Source organism: Cherax quadricarinatus, chromosome 48 (genome assembly GCF_038502225.1).
Source record: "Cherax quadricarinatus isolate ZL_2023a chromosome 48, ASM3850222v1, whole genome shotgun sequence".
NCBI classification, from domain to species: domain Eukaryota; kingdom Metazoa; phylum Arthropoda; class Malacostraca; order Decapoda; family Parastacidae; genus Cherax; species Cherax quadricarinatus.
Window position 1 is genome coordinate 1,141,898 of NC_091339.1, and position 22,830 is coordinate 1,164,727.

General features: G+C 46.4%; 1 protein-coding gene across 1 annotated transcript in view; it reads left to right on the forward strand.

Moving 5' to 3' along the window:
• The first annotated feature begins 7,009 nt into the window (after positions 1-7,009).
• Positions 7,010-22,830, forward strand: part of LOC128696117 (putative uncharacterized protein DDB_G0282133) — an 85,908-nt gene continuing 70,087 nt past the window's right edge. The window contains exon 1 of the mRNA XM_070094812.1: positions 7,010-8,586. Within this exon, the coding sequence (XP_069950913.1) occupies positions 7,440-8,586 (1,147 nt within the window). The 5' untranslated portion in view covers positions 7,010-7,439. The remainder of the gene's footprint in view (positions 8,587-22,830) is intronic.

Genomic DNA, 22,830 nt, shown 5'->3' on the forward strand with positions numbered 1-22,830 from the left:
TGTTTTCCTACTCTAAGTTTAACTTCATTGATTCTTATGTCTTCTCACGCCATAAACTAGTATTTAGTCACTTAGCCATAAAACCAACTTACCTCATAATTTGTAATATTTGTAATATTTTACAATTAAGAATAAAACTAAGTATGCCCGAAATGCCTAGCCATGCTAAGCGTTCTAGTGGTACACTCTGTAATCACAATTTTACTACATGTAAACCAAACAATAACCAAATTTCTGTAAACTCAGCATTGTAATCCTTATAGAGAATAAACTTTGAATTGAATTGAATTGAATTTGTTTATGAGATCACGAATTTCTGACAGAGAATCCATATCCTTCTTTCATCTTAGGGCCAAGAATTTCATTGCCTATTTGAAAGGCTACATCTTCCAACAAGATTTTTTTTTTTTTTGGTCTTTAAGACTTCTCTTTCAGTGTTAGGTTATGTAAGTTCCGTCAGGAAATAAGATAAGGGTTTCGCGACGCGGGTCTTAGTCATATGATGACTCGCAGCTGGAGCTTTGGGTCATCTGACCGACACCTTCAGCTGGTCCACTCCTTCGAAAATTAAGGTTATGAATATAATCATTGAGTTATCTTTTCGGTGTTCATAGAACTTTTGAGTAACCTTCCAAGCATGTTCTGTGGTACCGTGTGAGAGCACTGACAACCTGGATGTCTGACTCCAAAGCTGTTACTAGAATATAAACGTCATCTTGAAAATAAAGAGCTGTAAATACAGAATTATTTGTGCTATCTGATACCGTTACTGAGAACCTCTCCCACACACCGTTCTGGCATACTTGTTCCCACACTACACATCTTACATACGTTGACGGAATAACTGAAGACGGAAGTGTTGGTGGAGCTCTTGACCTCGTTCTGCTAGATGATTTACCGATTTCTTGGCTGACCCAAGTTTCAGCCTTGTTAATTTGTCTCATTTTTCGAGTACTTAATCAAATATTTCAAAATACATTATTTATAAACACTTTATTTCTTTTGATAGGTAATTTAGTCTTCCTGACTCCCATCTTCTCTAATCTCAACTTTTGTGGTCATTGTCATTGTATTATTTGTAGTCTGGCAGATCATAAACTTTTTCAAAACAAGTTGTGGTATGCAAAGAGTACGTACCCTTTATTCGGCGCATGTATACACCCTCATTGAAAGGCTATCTCCCCCAACCAGCGAACCAGGTACTAAGGGTTGATGATGGGGCCCCGTCGTTCAATCAGTACCCAGGTTTCAGCTAATGAGAAGATGGTTTTGGCAATTGCAGAGGTGTTGTGGGTACCACACACCTGTCTGCCCTTGTCATTCCCATTCTAGAGCTGGTTGAAGCACGGTCTACTCTCTAGTGGCTTCTATTCTGCCTTGCTTACCGTGAAGTGCACTAATACCTATTGTTGTACATAGTGTATATAGTGTACATAATTCTGTTCTTATTTGGTGAAGGATAATATAAATCAAAAGTTTTTCTGCTGTGTTTATTTTGCTCCCTTTACACCCAGGATAACAGGCCTTTGTATTCCTGGGTTGTAATACAAGGGATATTTTAATCTTCATTTTTTTTAAATGAAACAGTTTTGTTACCCCCAAAGTCTATTTTCCTTCCTTCCATTGCTTGATCTTCTCTACCAGCAACTGAGAATTATTTTTTTTAACATTGTAAATATTCTTTAAGGAAAATTTCTATCTACCAATACTGTGTATTTCATACTTCCTGAAACAGAACAATTTATTTAAGTTATAAGATACTTTTAGTATTAAGAAATCAAAGTTTATTTCTGTGTCACAGTTTACAACAATTTCTTTCTAGTTAATTAGAAAAGGTTTGTTTGAAATGAAATGTGACATTCATGTGGATTTAAAAAGCTTAAATTTGAATTCTTTCATATCCCCAAAACGTAGTGAGACACCAAAATGACATCTGTAGGTGAAACAGGAGCTGAAATAAGTGGCTAAAATTTGAGAGCAGCCATTTTTAAAGATGGCTTCTTAGAACCTCTTCCAACCTATGATAACTACCAGAGTTTTTCTGCTTTTCTAATATGTATGCTAGGTGGTATTCTTGGTTACATAAACCAGAGGAGCAGAAATATTTGCAGGACTGTATTACCAGGGACAGAGTAATGATATAGTGATGGTGGTATTGGTAATGGTGGTAGTGATGATTGTGGTGGAGATAATGGTGGCAGTGGTGATGGTAGTAGTGGTGATGACATGAAGCAACCTGACTCCATACGACTGAAGGAGGGAGGGGTGAAAAACTTGCCTACCCTAACAAAGACAAGCTTGGAGAACAACAAGTCTGGCCCAGGGGTCAAGCTATACCTTCTAGGCTGTGTTCTCAAGTGTTAACAACAGTTAATATCATGTGCAATAACTTAAAAGTATTGCCGAAATTATAACCACATAAAGTGTTTGAATTTAAGTGACACCATATATTAATAATATTATTTGTTAACTCCAAGTGCCAATTCAAAATTTTGGCACTCATAGTAAGAAGGCACTAGTGAGTCCCCTAATTCAACGCCCCGGAGCAGCGATAAGGATTTCATGGGCACTAATTCACCAAAGGTACTTAAAATGCAGTATCCCGTGAATATGTAGTAGCCGCAGACTGTGTGGGACGCAGCTTCAGAAACCGCTCAGTTAATAGGCTACCTTGTTGTCCACGAAAGTTAATTAACAACGGCATAACAACAGTAGGACCATCTGAATGTCTTGAGTTTGAGAGTGAATAGATTGTGACAACATCGGTGATAGTCAAGCATTTATAGCACTCCGAGTTGAGGTAATCTGACACACAGATAACACCACGAGTGCAGTTTAGTGTACATAAAACACAAAATTACTAAATATAAACACGGGGTTCGAGTGATTAACTTCATAGAAAATCGACATCATGTTCAGAATAACTATATCGGCTCACGTATGTACGTAAGTTGAAACGATACAAGAAGAGCAATCTTGTTTCCTTGTGCTCGCAAGATTGGAGAACTGTACCATTCTATTAGACTGGGTTAAAGATCATCGGACTAAATATTTATAAAAGCCGTTATGAGTGGGTTTTGCCCAAAACACCAGATAGGCTCAAGTTTGCCTAGCAAAACGTGAGATAGTTTAAAAACCGAATAAAGCTGTTAGGGTAAAGCAATCTCCCACAAATTAAACAATTCTTTCATTATCCACAGGACCTAAGATCAGTGATCGTACATAAAGGCTAACGAGAAAAGAATGTAAGAGAGACTGTACGATAAGCATAGAATTTTTGTACATTAATAACTGTAGATTAAAAAAAAATCCCAAAGACGACGTAGTGGTGGTGGTGAGTCATGGTGGTAGGTTTTCAGTATTTGGGTGGTGGTAGTGCGATTGGTTGATCAGGGTGGTAATGGTTGTGGTGGTTAGGCTAGTTTTAGCGAAGGTGATAGATGAGATGGATATATCTATTGGATTCGTTTATAGTTACGCGTTAAAGTCTCCCAAGATTTAAACTGCATCACACCAAGCCCACAATTATGTATAAAATTTCCTTAAGGTGCGAACACAGAATACACTGATTATGCTATTTATCTACATATACCTGTAAAAGGTTGGTAAACGATAACACTTCAGGTGAGTACTACGTCCAGTTATGTGTGTGAGAAACATACACACACCAGATAGTAGGCTGGTAGACAGCAACCGTCCAGGGATCTAAATGAGATATATCACTATAAGCAACATATGAGCAGTACTAAAGTGTGTGGTTCCAGCAAGTAACCCTCATCCATAAGCCTTGCTAAGAATTTTAAGAAAATTCAAAGGTTTACTACAAGGGTTTTACAAAACCTGCACACAGGGTATACGTAGGTAGCTTATGAGAGCTAATTATTGTATCGCTAGAATGCAACGCATAAGATACTCAAAGATGAAGGATTTTTGAGAAGAGAAGAAGCAGAAGGAGAGGGACACGAGAGGAAACTAAGAGTTCAAATGAACCAAAGGGGCATAAGAAGGAATTCGTTCATTGTGAGGATTACTGAAGATATGCTGAGCAGAATGTTGTTGCAAATGTCTGATCAAAGCTCAGACCTCTGCAACACAATTTCCTCAAAGATTTGTTAAGTTATACCATAAATTAAGGAAAGATCTTAGACTTCACCTTACGAAACAGACAAAGCAAATGCGATAGTAATTATGAACAAGGTAGATTATAGAGAAAAAGTGAACATGTTATTAGGAGACGGGTGTACTTACGTGCCCCTTAAGCTTGCCACCACCTCTACCCAACTATCAGGGCAAACCTGATTAACCAGGTAACGTTGTCCCTAAGCTCCTCTCACTGCAAAGTTTGACTTTCACCTCCAACACAACACTGTGTAGAGCTTTTTGATCAATCTCTGCACTTGCAGGGATGAATTTTATTGACACATTTTGCCTGTGGCCATGTTTCTTCAGCCGATGAAAACTGGAGAAACTTGTCCTCAGGTGAAACGTCTCAAATGTTCCTCACTACGACTGCCTTTTTCACATAGAAGAAAAAGGCACAATACCCTGACTGGAACAATTCACAAATAACCCGCACATAAACAGAAACTTATGACGACGTCTCGTTTCGTACCGAAACGTCGTCATAAGCTTCTCTCACCCATGTGCAGGTTATTTGTGTAATATGTCTTTCACCACCTACCGGCTGTAGGCCATTTCTCTCCAAAGTTATACACAGGGCGAAATGTTGCCCCAATGCGACCTCGTTCTGGAGCGTGGCTACTCTTCACTATTGCCAGCAATAAGTCTTATAGAGCCATAAGATTTCGGTATGTAATCCGCCTACAAATTTGTCACCTCCGAAGCCAGTGTAAAATGATTAGAATACAATGTATAGAATTTATAGCTGGGAGGACCCACCTACAAAGCTTGACCTTTACAGCCGGCCACTCCTCTGGACCAGAGTATTATCTCAACACAACACCAGCGGACCGCCCACAACCACTATTGGCCACATCCACCATTATCATCAGGCTATAACCACTATTAGCCATATCCACCATTATCATCAGGTTACAACCACTGTTGGCCACAACCACCATTGCAATCAGATCACAACCACCATTACCATCAGGCCACAACCACCATTACTATCAGGTCGCAGCTACCATTACCATCAGGCCACAACCACCATTGCCATCAGGTCACAGCCACCATTGTCATCAGGCAATAACTACCATTGCCATCAAATCACAACCACCATTGTCATCATGTCACAAAAAAACATTAATATCAGGTCACAACCACCATTGGCATCAGGTCACCACCACCATTGGCCTCATGTCACAATCACCATTACCATCAGGCCACAACCATCATTGTCATCAGGCAACACCCACTGTTACCATTAGGCCACAACAATTAGCATCGCGCAATCTTTTCCACCAGGTCACAACCACTACCATCACCACCCTTATCACCACCACCATCCTTGTCACAATAACCACCATGGCTGTCACAACTACCACTACTCTTGTTAACCACCATCATCCTTGTCAACTATCATCATCCTTGTCAACCACCACCATCCTTCTCACAATTATCACCACCAACATCATCCTTGCCACAACCACTATTACCAACGGACAACACTATCCTTTCTACAGCCATGAAAACCACCATTCTTGTCATAAGCACCTATCCTTGGTCCGATCCCTGGGGGCAGGCGAGGCATATGGTCAAGTCTTACACCTAGAGACTGTTTACCTGACAGCAAATAGTAACTGTGTGTTAATCTACTTTTGTTGATCATATCTTCGGGAACGTCCCAATGAAAATGAAGTCATTCATATTATCTATATTAGGCTATAACAGAGCAAATAAACCTTGAATAAACCTGTATTCTATATCTGTTAAACCACCTCAGTCCTACGTACACCGTCCACCCCCTTTTCTACACTAGGTGTTTAAATAGCTTCAATAAATAGCGTTCATATCTTCACTTTTTCTCGTAAAGGGAACTCGGTGAAGGTTCCCACAGCTGTGTCGACACCCCACACCACCACTGCTCGAAAGAAACAGACAAGAACACAGCCAGGAGCTGTGACTCGACCCCTGCAACCACAACTAGGATGAGTGTCTCAACCACTTTCTCCCGTCATATATACTCCCATATCCTACTGTGGTGCAGAAAATCAGTGACCAGGTCTGTGAGAAAGTCATTTGTTAGGCCTTTCTTGTCCCAGGGAAGTCCCAAGGAACCCGTGCACGTCCGTCCGTCCGTCCGTCCGTCCGTCCGTCCGTAACACAATGTGAGGTCCTTGTCATGCCTCAGAAATTAATGAATGTTATCACCATTAGGTAATCTGTTCCTTGCATTAACGGCGCCTTGTGGAAATGATTAAACCTTTTCAAGTCATGTAATGGATATTTATTTTTGAGGTATTACTTCATAGTTGCCCGAAATGGGATCAGGACGTTTTGAAATGTGTTTGAAGTACCTTCCATTGTTCACTCAGGTTCGCTGATCCTCTTACTAAACTGGAAACCGCTCTTCTTCTTTCCATGTTTTCCTCAGCATCTCGCTCAGGATGAGATGTTTGTGGTATTTATTGCCAGCATCTACTTATTCAGGGTAAGTTAAACTCTTATAATAATCACCTCAACCATAAAAGTTAAGCCATACAATATTTCGAACAATCGCTTTGAATAAAATAATGATGCTGTACAGTTTCCCTCAATATAAACATTTAGCAACTCAGCTTGGAGAGCGGTTTTCATTACTGTCTTCTCACAATTTCCTTTTTACATTAGGAAAAACATCATTATTTGCTGAGTTTTCAGTTTACTGACTTTATACATATGCGTAACATGTATATCCAGTCGGCTGCTTGATACGTATAATGTTGTTCTGGTAATTCTCAGTAGTGTGAAGGAACTCAGGGACAAGGAAATTTGGCATCTTAGGGGTCATGAAGGTTGTGAGTGGTAGGTCGGTCTCGCCCCGTTACACTCAGTTGCTCAGTGGATAGCAAGAGAGTGGGTTCTACATCATCCTATCTGATCCTAACCTGCTGATCTCATGTGCTGTATTTCTTAAGACGATGGATGTGTTTATCAAATCAACTAGTGATTTTAAATGTTGATGTGTGTTAGCACAAAAGTGTTGCACTGCAGAGAGAATAAGGGACGTTATAATATGATAAAATTTGTTCGAACTGGTTTACTAAGATTCATCTGAGAGCAGCAACTCGGAGCGTCCAATGACATGTCAGATAGCGCGGATATGAAGCCTCATTAAGAATAGTTTAAAGAAAGTTTCTTGCTGACAGTGAGAGTCTTAACGTGTGCGCTACTGTGCTATGTATAAAGGCGGGGTTGTCTTCTCAGTGGCAAATAATCGACGCATCAATTGAGAAATTTAGGAAAATTGCATTTAAACTCTCGCCAATTCCCTCAATATGAAATTAAAATTAGGATTCTTGGCTACACCTCCATTGACGCTGAAAAATGGTGTTGCAACAAAGACTGATTACCTGTCTCGTGGTACAGGCCAGGTTACTGAGGTGTGTAAGAGAGACGAGCACTTAGCATCAGGACACAAGACTGATGAAGCAGCCAGCAGGAAAACTCACACTCCCGACACCAAATACTGGCTCTCTGATAGTGTCACTGGCTCCTCCCGCCCATATATCGCAGACACTAGCAAAAATGGCTGTCATAACGAGCGCCCCGAAAGGTTGGGTAGTGAAGATAACTGTAGGTGTTTGGGTACTTGGGCAGACGGTCGGGCAGACGGCGGAAGTGCCTCTCGTGGACGGTCAGTCAGCACCAGCTCCTCAGATTCGTCCAGCACCACTTGCACAAACAGTAGTGATTTCGAAGGCAGCAACAGCAGCAGCGGTACTTCCAGTAACACTGTCACGTCTGAGAACAGTGCTGGCAGCGCCCCCAGGATCCCAAACATAAGCCCCTTTACAAATAAAAACACTGCCAAAATGAGCAGTTGTACTACCGAGAAGATCAGCTCTCAAGGAGACACTTTATCAACTCTTAATTCTGAAACTACATTTCAAAGCATGAAAAAGCGACGGAATTGTGCTGGAGCTGGTTTGCCTGGGTTGATGGCGTCCAGTGTCGCCCGGCCAAGCCTCTTGCTAGCCAGGCCTCTGAAGATCAGCAGCGTCAATAAGTTTAATATTCTTAAACGAAAACCCAAAGGCATCACTTTAAGAAACAAGACACTTGATAGGAAGAGCCTGAGTATCAAGACCAGTAGTCTTAACGTAAGGACCAACACCACTGATGGTACCAGCCTTAATGCGAAAACGACCAGTCTTAGCTTCAAGACCAATAGCCTTAACTTAAAGACCAACAGCCTTAGCAGCACCAGTAGTTGTGATAGTAAGACCAGTAGCAGCAGTGCCAACAGCACCAAGAGCCTACGAAGCTTATTTCTTCGAGGCAACGTCTTCAGCAGCAGCTTCACCTTCGGCAACAGCAGCAGCAGCAGCAAGAAGAACAGTGACAGCAGAACATTTCCTCCCAACAACAATGTGATCAACACAAACATTGTCATAATAGGGGATAGAGGTGTCGGCAAATCAGGTAAGCAAGTTCTTTTTTCCATTACAAAATGTATATTAACCTCGATAAAAATAGAAATCATATTTATTAAAATTAGAATATTGATGATTCTGATCAATAGTGTTTCATATATATCTGGTCATATGAACCTGGTATGTAAATCACACCCAGGCTACCCCACACCCTGACTACCTAACACCCAGGCTACCTCACACCCTGACTACCTAACACCCAGGCTACCTCACACCCTGACTACCTAACACCCAGGCTACCTCACACCCTGACTACCTAACACCCAGACTACCTCACACCCTGACTACCTAACACCCAGTCTACCTCACACCCTGACTACCTAACACCCAGGCTACCTCACACCCTGACTACCTAACACCCAGGCTACCTCACACCCTGACTACCTAACACCCAGGCTACCTCACACCCTGACTACCTAACACCCAGACTACCTCACACCCTGACTACCTAACACCCAGGCTACCTCACAAAGACAGGATGTTCCAGAGATGAGACACAGAATCAAGGGGCCATAGCTGGAAGTTGAAGACTCCTATGAGTCAAAGGGATGTTAGGAAGTATTTCTTCAGCCATAGAGTTGTCAGGAAGTGGAATAGCATAGAAAGTGACGTAGTGGAGGCGGGAACTATACATAGTTTTAAGACGAGGTTTGATAAAGCTCATGGAGCAGGGAGAGAGAGGACATAGTAGCAATCAGTGAAGAGGCGGGGCCAAGAACTATGACTCGATCCCTGTAACCACAAATAGGTGAGCGCAACCTGACTACCTAACACCCAGGCTACCTTACACCCTGACTACCTAACACCCAAGCTACCTCACGCTGACTACCTAACACCCAGGGTACCTCACAATCTGACTACCTAACACTCAGGCTACCTCACACCCAGACTACCCCACACCCAGGCTACCTCACATCCAGGCTACCTCACACCCAGACAACCTCACACCCAGGCTACCTTACACCCAGACTTCCTAATACCCATACTACATCACATCCAGCTACCTCACACCCAGACAACCTCACACCCAGGCTACCTCACACTCAGGCTACCTTACACCCAGACTTCCTAATACCCATACTACATCACATCCAGCTACCTCACATCCAGGCTACCTCACACCCAGACAACCTCACACCCAGGCTACCTCATACCTAGGCTACCTCACACTCAGGCTACTTCACACCCAGACAACCTCACACCCAGGCTACTTCACACCCAGACTACCTCACACCCAGGCCACATCACTCCAGAAAGACGGAGAGGTGGGGTACGCCATCAAGTATTGGACACAATATATACAGCCGAGGAAGAAGTGAAGAGACTGCTAAGCGAGCTAGATACCTCAAAGGCGATGGGGCCGAATAACATCTCTCTATGGGACCTGAGAGAGGGAGCAGAGGTGCTATGAGTACCACTAACAACAATCTTCAACACATTTATTGAAACAGGACGACGTCCTGAGGTATGGAAGACAGCAAATGTAATCCCAATTTAAAAAAAAAAGAGACAAATCATTAAACTACAGACCAGAGTCATTGACATGTATAGTAAGCAAAGTCATGGAGAAGATTATCAGGTATGAGCTTATCAACGACAACCAGCACGGTTTCAGAGACAGGAAATCCTGTATCACAAACCTACTGGAGTTCTACGACAGGGCGACAGCAGTAGCACAAAAGAAAGAGAGAGGGATGAGTAGATTGCGTTTTCTTGGACTATAAGGCTTTTGCCACAGTTCCACACAAAAGATTAGTGCAAAAGCTGGAGGACCAGGCAGAAATAACAGGGAAGGCACTGCAATGGATCAAGAAATATCTATCGGGAAAAGAACAGCGAATCACGGTACGTGACGAGGTGTCAGAGTGAGCGCCTGTGACGAGCGGGGTTTCCCAGGGATCAGTCCTAGGACCGGTGCTGTTTCTGGTATATGTGAAGTTGTGAGCGACATGGCGGAAGGGATAGACTCCGAAGTGTCCCTGTTAGCAGATGATGTGAAGTTGATTAGAAGAATTCAATCGGACGTGGACCAGACAGAACCACAAAGGGATCTGGACAGGCTGCAGGTCTGGTCCAGAAACTGGCTCCTGGAGTTCAACCCCATAAGGTGCAAAGTCATGAAGATTGGGGAAGGGCAAAAAAGACCGCAGACGGAGTGCAATCTAGGGGCCCAGAAACTACAAACCTTACTCATGGAAAATGATCTTGGGGTGAGTATAACACCGGGCACATCTGAGGGGCACATCAACCAAATAACTGCTGAAGCATACGGGCGATTAGCAAACCTAAGAACAGCATTCCGACATCTCAATAAGGAATCGTTCAGGACCCTATACACCATGTACAATAGGCTTATAATGGAGTATGCAGCACCAGTTTGGAACCCACACCTAGCCAAGCACGTAAGGAAATTAGAGAAAGCGAAAAAGTTTGCAACAAGACTAGTCTCGGAGCTGAGGGACACGTCCTACGAGGAGAGGTTAAGAGAAATCAACCTGACGACACTGGAGGACAGGAGAGATAAAGGAGATATGATAACGACATATAAAATACTGAGAGGAATCGACAAGTTGGACAGAGACAGGATGTTCCAGAGATGGGACACAGCAACGAAGAGTCACAATCGGAAGTTTAAGACAGATGAATCACAGGGATGTTAGGAAGTATTTCTTCAGTCACAGAGTTGTCAGGAAGTGGAACTGTCTGGAAAGTAATGTAGTGGAGACAAGATCCATACATAGCTTTAAGAAGAGGTATGATAAAGTTCACGGGGCAGGAAGAGGGACCCAGCAGTGGCCAGTGAAGAGGCGGGAAAAGGAGCTGTGACTCGACTCCTGCAACCACAAATAGGTGAGTACACCCAGACTACATCACACCCAGGCTACCTCACACCCAGGCTACATCACACCCAGACTACATCACATCCAGACTACATCGCGCCCAGGCTACCTGACACCCAGACTACCTCACACCCAGGCTACCTCATACCTAAACTATATTACACACAGACTACTTCACACCCAGACTACCTCACACCCAGGCTACCTCACACTCAGGCTACCTCACACCCTTGCTACCTTATACCAAGGCTACATCACACCCAGGCTACGTTAAACCCAGACTACCTCACACTCATACTACCTGACACCCAGACTAACCTCACACCCAGATTGCCACACACCCAGGCTAAATCATACCTAGACTATATTACACCCAGACTACATCACACCCAAACTACATCACACTCAGACTACTTCAGACCCAGACTACCTCACACCTAGGCTACCTCACACCCAGGCTACCTCAATCCAAGGCTACCTCACACCCTTGCTACTTTATACGAAGGCTACATCACACCCAGGCTACATCACACCCAGACTGCATCAAACCCAGGCTACCTCACACCCAGACTACCTCGCACCCAGGTTACCTCACACTCAGGCTACCTCACACCCAGACTACCTCACACTCATACTACCTGACACCCTGGCTACCTCACGTCCAGACTACATCACAACCAGACTCCTTCACACCCAGGCTACCTCACACACAAACTACCTCACATCCAGTCTACCTCACACCCTGACTACCTCTCACCCAGGCTACCTCACACCCAGGCTACATCACACCCAGCTACCCTACACCCAGGCTACATCACACTCAGGATATATCACACCCAGGCTACATCACGCCCAGGCTACCTTACACCCAGACTACTTCACACCCAGACTACATCACACCCAGGCTACCTCACACCCAGGCTACCTCACACCCAGCCTACATCACACCAGGCTACATCACACAAAGACTACATCACACCCAGACTACCTCATACCCAGGCTATCTCACACCCAGGCTACCTCACACCCAGGCTACATCACACCAGGCTACATCACACAAAGACTACATCACACCCAGACTACCTCATACCCAGGCTATCTCACACCCAGGCTACCTCACACCCAGGCTACATCACACCAGGCTACATCACACAAAGACTACATCACACCCAGACTACCTCATACCCAGGCTATCTCACACCCAGGCTACCTCACACCCATGCTACCTCACACCCAGCCTACATCACACCAGGCTACATCACACAAAGACTACATCACACCCAGACTACCTCATACCCAGGCTATCTCACACCCAGGCTACCTCACACCCAGCCTACATCACACCAGGCTACATCACACAAAGACTACATCACACCCAGACTACCTCATACCCAGGCTATCTCACACCCAGGCTACCTCACACCCAGCCTACATCACACCAGGCTACATCACACAAAGACTACATCACACCCAGACTACCTCATACCCAGGCTATCTCACACCCAGGCTACCTCACACCCAGGCTACATCACACCAGGCTACATCACACAAAGACTACATCACACCCAGACTACCTCATACCCAGGCTATCTCACACCCAGGCTACCTCACACCCAGGCTACCTCACACCCAGGCTACATCACACCAGGCTACATCACACAAAGACTACATCACACCCAGACTACCTCATACCCAGGCTATCTCACACCCAGGCTACCTCACACCCAGGCTACCTCACACCCAGCCTACATCACACCAGGCTACATCACACAAAAACTACATCACACCCAGACTACTTCACACCCAGACTACCTCATACCCAGGTTGCCTCACACCCAGGCTACCTCACACCTAGACTACCTCACACCCTGACTACTTCGCACTCAGGCTACATCACACCCAGGATATATCACACTTATGGAACATATGGGAATCTTTATTTAAGAAACGTTTCGCCCCACAGTGGCTTCATCAGTCAATACAAAGCAGAAAGGTGTAAGGAGGGGAGGAGTTTGAGGTAATGGCCCGGTGGCCTGGTGGCTAAAGCTCCCGCTTCACACACGGAGGGCCCGGGTTCGATTCCCGGCGGGTGGAAACATTTCGACACGTTTCCTTACACCTATTGTCCTGTTCACCTAGCAGCAAATAGGTACCTGAGTGTTAGTCGACTGGTGTGGGTCGCATCCTGGGGGACAAGATTGAGGACCCCAATGGAAATAAGTTGGACAGTCCTCGATGACGCACTGACTTTCTTGGGTTATCCTGGGTGGCTAACCCTCCGGGGTTAAAAATCTGAACGAAATCTTATCTAGCCTGGAGACGATGTGTTCAGTCCATCAGTCTTGTAAAAAGTACAGCATAGGGCCGTAGAAGTGGCTTATATACTGTACTTAGGTGAGGCGAAGCAGGAGGAGGCGGGGTCATAGTGGTACCATCCACTAGTCGAAGTAGGTCTTCGTCCAAAGGTTAGACAAGTGTTGAAGAAATTCTTTGTATCAAGATCCCATGATGTTACAGCGTCTGACAGATTTGATAAATAGTTTAAAACCAACAAGTTGAAGATTGAGACACCTCAAACTCCTCCTCTCCTTACACCTTTCTGCTTTGTATTGGACTGATGAAGCCACTGTGTGGCGAAACGTTTCTTCAATAAAGATTCCCATATGATGCATAAGTGTCTCAACCTTCAACTTTTCGATTTTAAACCATTTATCACGGGATATATCACACCCAGACTACGTCACACCCAGGCTACCTCACACCCAGACTACCTCATGCCCAGACTACTTCAAACCCAGACTACCTCACACCCAGACTACCTCACACCCAGGCTACCACACACCCAGACTACCTGACACCCAGACTACCTCACGCTCATGCTACCTGACACCCAGACTACCTGACACCCAGAGTACATCACACCCAGGCTACCTCACAACCAGACTACATCACACCCAGACTAAATCACACCCAGGCTACCTCACACCCAAACTACCTCACACCCAAGCTACGTCGCACCCAAGCTACCTCACAAGCAGGCTACCTCACACCTAAGCTACCTCACACCCTGACTACCTCACACCCAGGCTACCTCTCACCAGGACTACCTTACACTCAGGCTACCTCACACCCAGGCTACTTGACACACAGGCTATTTTACAGTTTACCTCGACTCAACCAATCACTAACTAAACACTGAGCCTCTCATTACAAGCTAGTACACACACAAACAAAACATTACTTCCAACAGAACTTGATCTGAGTACATTAAAGTGACTCCCTGAGTCTACGAGCTCTCCATCACCGATAGCAAACAATTTTACAAATATTTGCGACATTCTGCCATGGCTTTCGTTGTCTGGTTTGAGAACTCACTTTTCTTGACCCTTGCTGCATCCGTCTGGTCCAGAGACCCATGTATCGTTGCCCTGCGTCGATCTGGTCAAGGGATCCATCTTTTGTGACCCTTGCTGCGTCCATCTGGTCCAGGGACCCATCTATCGTTGCCCTTGTTGCGTCCATCTGGTCCAGAGACCCATCTATCGTTGCAATTGCTGCGTCAGTCTAGTCGAGTGACCTAGCCATGGTGCGTGCTTCAAGGTACAGTATTCTCTGTTTTGGGGAAGATTTCGGGACTCCTTTCAAAAGACCTAGATGCTGGTAAAGGACCTCGATCCACGAAATTGAAGCGATCCTACCCTTTATATCACACATGATTACCTGTTACCCAGGTGCCTCGCTATGACTAGTAATCGTGAGGCTTTTTTTATATATAAAATTGGAAACATCAGTTGTGTGCTGCTTCCTAATTCTCATAATTAAATATTATGAACAAAAGGTAGCTATTTCCCAGTAATATTGCATCACGCAGGATTGGTGGCCCGGTGGCCTGGTGGCTAAAGCTCCCGCCTCACACACGGAGGGCCCGGGTTCGATTCCCGGCGGGTGGAAACATTTCGACACGTTTCCTTACACCTGTTGTCCTGTTCACCTAGCAGCAAATAGGTACCTGGGTGTTAGTCGACTGGTGTGGGTCGCATCCTGGGGGACAAGATTAAGGACCCCAATGGAAATAAGTTAGACAGTCCTCGATGACGCACTGACTTTCTTGGGTTATCCTGGGTGGCTAACCCTCCGGGGTTAAAAATCCGAACGAAATCTTATCTTATCTTATCTTATCTGGTGCGAGCAAGGTGATGAAAACTGTCAACCTGAGCCGGGAGACTCTTGAAGGGCGGTGAGGATATCGTCAAGTATCCTAGTGTGCTCATCAGCTACGACAGCTTCAAAGATTAGCTTTGAGCAGAGATGAAGTTAATATTAGTGGCAGTGGTGACAGGGGTGGTGGGGTAGCGGGGGGAGAGGGGGGGGAAAGGGGTGGTAGGAGGCACTGGTGATGGACTGTTGTTGTGGGAGTGGACAGTGGTGATGGATGGTTGTGGGAGTGGATAATGGTGATGGACGGTTGTTATGGGAGTGGACAGTGGTGATGGATGGTTGTGGGAGTGGATAATGGTGATGGACGGTTGTTATGGGAGTGGACAGTGGTGATGGAGAGGGCAGTAATGGGAGGGGACAGTGGTGATGGGGAGGGTAGTAATGGGAGGGGACAGTGGTGATGGGGAGTGTAGTAATGGAAGGGGACAGTGGTGATGGGGAGGGTAGTAATGGAAGGGGACAGTGGTGATGGGGAGGGTAGTAATGGGAGGGAACAGTGGTGATGGGGAGGGTAGTAATGGAAGGGGACAGTGGTGATGGGGAGCGTAGTAATGGAAAGGGAAAGTGGTGATGGGGAGGGTAGTAATGGGAGGGAACAGTGGTGATGGGGAGGGTAGTAATGGAAGGGGACAGTGGTGATGGGGAGGGTAGTAATGGGAGGGAACAGTGGTGATGGGGAGGGTAGTAATGGAAGGGGACAGTGGTGATGGGGAGGGTAGTAATGGGAGGGAACAGTGGTGATGGGAAGGGTAGTAATGGAAGGGGACAGTGGTGATGGGGAGGGTAGTAATGGGAGGGAACAGTGGTGATGGGAAGGGTAGTAATGGGAGGGAACAGTGGTGATGGGAAGGGTAGTAATGGAAGGGGACAGTGGTGATGGGGAGGGTAGTAATGGGAGGGAACAGTGGTGATGGGGAGGGTAGTAATGGAAGGGGACAGTGGTGATGGGGAGGGTAGTAATGGGAGGGAACAGTGGTGATGGGAAGGGTACTAATGGGAGGGAACAGTGGTGATGGGAAGGGTAGTAATGGAAGGGGACAGTGGTGATGGGGAGGGTAGTAATGGGAGGGAACAGTGGTGATGGGGAGGGTAGTAATGGAAGGGGACAGTGGTGATGGGGAGGGTAGTAATGGGAGGGAACAGTGGTGATGGGAAGGGTAGTAATGGGAGGGAACAGTGGTGATGGGAAGGGTAGTAATGGAAGGGGACAGTGGTGATGGGGAGGGTAGTAATGGGAGGGAACAGTGGTGATGGGGAGGGTAGTAATGGGAGGGAACAGTGGTGATGGGAAGGGTAGTAATGGGAGGGAACAGTGGTGATGGGGAGGGTAGTAATGGGAGGGAACAGTGGTGATGGGGAGGGTAGTAATGGAAGGGGACAGTGGTGATGGGGAGGGTAGTAATGGAAGGGGACAGTGGTGATGGGGAGGGTAGTAATGGAAGGGGACAGTGGTGATGGGAAGGGTAGTAATGGAAGGGGACAGTGGTGATGGGGAGGGTAGTAATGGGAGGGAACAGTGGTGATGGGGAGGGTAGTAATGGAAGGGGACAGTGGTGATGGGGAGGGTAGTAATGGAAGGGGACAGTGGTGATGGGGAGGGTAGTAATGGAAGGGGACAGTGGTGATGGGGAGGGTAGTAATGGAAGGGGACAGTGGTGATGGAGAGGGTAGTAATGGAAGGGGACAGTGGTGATGGGGAGGGTAGTAATGGGAGGGAACAGTGGTGATGGGGAGGGTAGTAATGGGAGGGAACAGTGGTGATGGGAAGGGTAGTAATGGGAGGGAACAGTGGTGATGGGAAGGGTAGTAATGGAAGGGGACAGTGGTGATGGGGAGGGTAGTAATGGGAGGGAACAGTGGTGATGGGGAGGGTAGTAATGGAAGGGGACAGTGATGATGGGGAGGGTAGTAATGGAAGGGGACAGTGGTGATGGAGAGGTTAGTAATGGAAGGGGACAGTGGTGATGGGGAGGGTAGTAATGGAAGGGGACAGTGGTGATGGAGAGGTTAGTAATGGAAGGGGACAGTGGTGATGGGGAGGGTAGTAATGGAAGGGGACAGTGGTGATGGGGAGGGTAGTAATGGAAGGGGACAGTGGTGATGGGAAGGGTAGTAATGGAAGGGGACAGTGGTGATGGGGAGGGTAGTAATGGAAGGGGACAGTGGTGATGGGGAGGGTAATAATGGAAGGGGACAGTGGTGATGGGGAGGGTAGTAATGGAAGGGGACAGTGGTGATGGGGAGGGTAGTAATGGAAGGGGACAGTGGTGATGGGGAGGGTAGTAATGGGAGGGAACAGTGGTGATGGGGAGGGTAGTAATGGAAGGGGACAGTGGTGATGGGAAGGGTAGTAATGGAAGGGGACAGTGGTGATGGGAAGGGTAGTAATGGAAGGGGACAGTGGTGATGGGGAGGGTAGTAATGGAAGGGGACAGTGGTGATGGGAAGGTAGTAATTGAAGGGGACAGTGGTGATGGGGAGTGTAGTAATGGAAGGGGACAGTGGTGATGGGAAGGGTAGTAATGGAAGGGGACAGTGGTGATGGGGAGGGTAGTAATGGAAGGGGACAGTGGTGATGGGAAGGTAGTAATTGAAGGGGAAAGTGGTGATGGGGAGGGTAGTAATGGAAGGGGACAGTGGTGATGGGAAGGGTAGTAATGGAAGGGGACAGTGGTGATGGGGAGGGTAGTAATGGAAGGGGACAGTGTTGATGGAGAGGTTAGTAATGGAAGGGGACAGTGGTGATGGGAAGGTAGTAATTGGGGGGACAGTGGTGATGGGGAGGGTAGTAATGGGAAGGGACAGTGGTGATGGGGAGAGTAGTAATGGGAGGGGACAGTGGTGATGGGGAGGGTAGTAATGGAAGGGGACAGTGGTGATGGGGAGGGTAGTAATGGGAGGGGACATTGGTGATGGGGAAGGTAATAATGGAAGGGGACAGTGTTGATGGGGAGGGTAGTAATGGAAGGGGACAGTGATGGGGAGGGTAGTAATGGAAGGGGACAGTGGTGATGGGGAGAGTAGTAATGGGAGGGGACAGTGGTGAAGGGGAGGGTAGTAATGGAAGGGGACAGTGGTGATGGGAAGGTAGTAATTGGGGGGACAGTGGTGATGGGGAGGGTAGTAATGGGAAGGGACAGTGGTGATGGGGAGAGTAGTAATGGGAGGGGACAGTGGTGATGGGAAGGTAGTAATTGGGGGGACAGTGGTGATGGGGAGGGTAGTAATGGGAAGGGACAGTGGTGAAGGGGAGGGTAGTAATGGAAGGGGACAGTGGTGATGGGAAGGTAGTAATTGGGGGGACAGTGGTGATGGGGAGGGTAGTAATGGGAAGGGACAGTGGTGATGGGGAGAGTAGTAATGGGAGGGGACAGTGGTGATGGGGAGGGTAGTAATGGAAGGGGACAGTGGTGATGGGGAGGGTAGTAATGGGAGGGAACAGTGGTGATGGGGAGGGTAGTAATGGAAGGGGACAGTGGTGATGGGGAGGGTAGTAATGGAAGGGGACAGTGGTGATGGGGAGGGTAGTAATGGAAGGGGACAGTGGTGATGGGGAGGGTAGTAATGGGAGGGAACAGTGGTGATGGGGAGGGTAGTAATGGAAGGGGACAGTGGTGATGGGGAGGGTAGTAATGGAAGGGGACAGTGATTGGGAGGGCAGTAATGGAAGGGGACAGTGGTGATGGGGAGGGTAGTAATGGAAGGGGAAAGTGGTGATGGGGAGGGTAGTAATGGAAGGGGAAAGTGGTGATGGGGAGGGTAGTAATGGAAGGGGACAGTGGTGATGGGGAGGGTAGTAATGGAAGTGGAAAGTGGTGATGGGGAGGGTAGTAATGGGAGGGAACAGTGGTGATGGGGAGGGTAGTAATGGAAGGGGACAGTGGTGATGGGGAGGGTAGTAATGGAAGGGGTCAGTGGTGATGGGGAGGGTAGTAATGGAAGGGGACAGTGGTGATGGGGAGGGTAGTAATGGAAGGGGACAGTGGTGATGGGGAGGGTAGTAATGGAAGGGGACAGTGGTGATGGGGAGGGTAGTAATGGAAGGGGACAGTGGTGATGGGGAGGGTAGTAATGGAAGGGGACAGTGGTGATGGGGAGGGTAGTAATGGAAGGGGACAGTGGTGATGGGGAGGGTAGTAATGGAAGGGGACAGTGGTGATGGGGAGGGTAGTAATGGAAGGGGACAGTGGTGATGGGGAGGGTAGTAATGGAAGGGGACAGTGGTGATGGGGAGGGTAGTAATGGAAGGGGACAGTGGTGATGGGGAGGGTAGTAATGGAAGGGGACAGTGGTGATGGGGAGGGTAGTAATGGAAGGGGACAGTGGTGATGGGGAGGGTAGTAATGGAAGGGGACAGTGGTGATGGGGAGGGTAGTAATGGAAGGGGACAGTGGTGATGGGGAGGGTAGTAATGGAAGGGGACAGTGGTGATGGGGAGGGTAGTAATGGAAGGGGACAGTGGTGATGGGGAGGGTAGTAATGGAAGGGGACAGTGGTGATGGGGAGGGTAGTAATGGAAGGGGACAGTGGTGATGGGGAGGGTAGTAATGGAAGGGAACAGTGGTGATGGGGAGGGTAGTAATGGAAGGGGACACTGGTGATGGGGAGGGTAGTAATGGAAGGGAACAGTGGTGATGGGGAGGGTAGTAATGGAAGGGAACAGTGGTGATGGGGAGGGTAGTAATGGAAGGGGACAGTGGTGATGGGGAGGGTAGTAATGGAAGGGGACAGTGGTGATGGGGAGGGTAGTAATGGAAGGGGACAGTGGTGATGGGGAGGGTAGTAATGGAAGGGGATGTTAGCTGTTTGGGTTGGGGTTTTGAATTAATGACTTCTGCTTAGAAACATCAAACATCTGGTCCCGTCTCCGTGCTTGATGGTAAGAACGTGTTTAATTAAAATCAATAGTCATTACTACATAAAACACCACTTTACAAGATCAAGTTTTTTTTTTTTTTACCTTATCTAAACCACGAACACACATTGTCATGTGTGGATAAATGACTCAAGAGAACCGACAAGTTGATAAATAAATGTGAAAGTTTTATTGACACTTCTGTTTTTCTTTTTGGGTCACTCTGCTTCGGTGGGATACGGCCGGTTTGTTGAAAGAAGAAAGAAGAATGATGAAGTCATTGTGTGGCGAAACGTTACCGCAGCTAGGATTCACAAGTGTTTCACATGTGTCTAATTTATTATTGTCAAATGTGGGTAACCACTGACCTGTGAAAACATATCACAGAACAGATGAGGATCGAACTCATGGCAAGTGAGTCTTTCAACTCTCAGGCCCCATCAGTACTGTGAATTGTTTGCAATCGTGTTATTGTGCTCTCCTGAATACTGATCGGTCATCAGGCAACATTTTAAACCTTACATTGGCCAGTAGACTTGCTCAGTTGTTTCTCTATTTGCGCCACCAACTCAAGGACCTCACTTATAGTTTTCATAAAGATAATTCCAGCTCAGGCGACAACTTTACCCTTCCACGCGCGCGCTCACACACACACACACACACACACACACACACACACACACACACACACACACACACACACACACACACACACACACACACACACACACACACACACACACACACACCAGTATGATGCTCCCAGTGAGTGTCGTCATATTTACTTTTTAACTTACGTATGAAGTTTGCCTCCACTTTCTCTCCTCACGCACTCTAGAACTGCTTTCCTCACACTGAAGAACTTTTGTCTTGCCTTTCTGTGCCTCACTTTGTTTAATAGCTTCCGTCTGTGACTCCTCGCTTTGGTTCCACCACATTCAATCTTTTCCTACCATGTTGTCGATACCTCTGAGGATCTTCAACGTTTTGACCATGTCCACGATGGTATATACATACACGTAGTTATAAAGAACCTTAGGATGTTTAGCCCATAAAACGGTCTTCGTCAGGTCAAAGATAGATAAACCTTGATAAACCACTGCCACAGTTCTCAAACATTCAGAATGCATTGACTGCATTTGTAACACCAACATAAGGAAGAAGACGCTCTCCCGCCACGACTTGACCTTTCTCCTCACCAAGGTATCCACTCTCAAGATATTGATCTCCTACACCGGAATACTGAGGACTCTTTTGAGTTCTGTCAACGACATTATAGACCTCAGTGAACTATGCGTTAATTTCAAATGTTTCTCTCTCGACGACTTCTTTACCGACAGGCCTTTGACTTATTTGTTGGTTCTCCTTTAAGGACAGTCTTAGCAAACCTCTGTTTTAAACGTCTTGATTCTGAACGTTTTTCGTCCATCATCCCTCCGGAGACGTTAACCCGCGGAACACCTTCGAGGAAGACTCCATCATTCCTCCTCCATCATCCCCCTTCCATCATCCTTTTTCACTTGACTTCATTATATGGATGACACTCATTATTGTAGGTAAAAGACAAGAATGCGAGAATTAGGATGGTTACTGAAGCCACGAGTGGTTTATTGAGTCCTAACGAAGAACTGAAGAAGCCACTTGAGGTGGAAAGTTTTCTTAGCAAGTGTCTTTATTAGTACATAAGTGTCTTGCCAACAACTTGTCTGCCTCACCGTACTTATTATTAAACCGAAAAGATTTGTTTTCACCTCCATAATAAACCCAACCACATCAAACTTACTATACAATTTACACTCGAGGAAACTTACGACACTTTCCTAGACGTTTTGCTCTGCAGTTCTGAAGACGTTTGTCTTCATTTCATCAACCAACACTTTTCTCCACTTCCACTCACACCATGACACCTGGACTAAGAGCGGTGTTCTCATTAGTTTTATTTCTTAAGAGCATCTGCAGTAATGATTTAAAAAAAATATTCTGTCCCTGAGCAAACCTTTACCAGACTACGCTATCCTCCCCATTTCATCGGGAACTGCAGACTATGTGACCGTACCAAATAGCCCATATGAGTACATAGATGTGAGTACATAGCCCTCCTTAACAACCCTATTGCCAAATTTCTCCAGGAACTTCAACAGCAAAGGTAGCAGAGAAACCACTTTCTCTACTAACACCTAGAACATCACTAGACACCACCAACTCTACTACCCGGACTATGATAGACTTCAGAATTTTTCCAAGGCCTGCAGTACCAGGTCGTTGCTATGAACCAACTTTTATCTCTAAGAGAAATACAAAAACTGGGGAATAAATTATA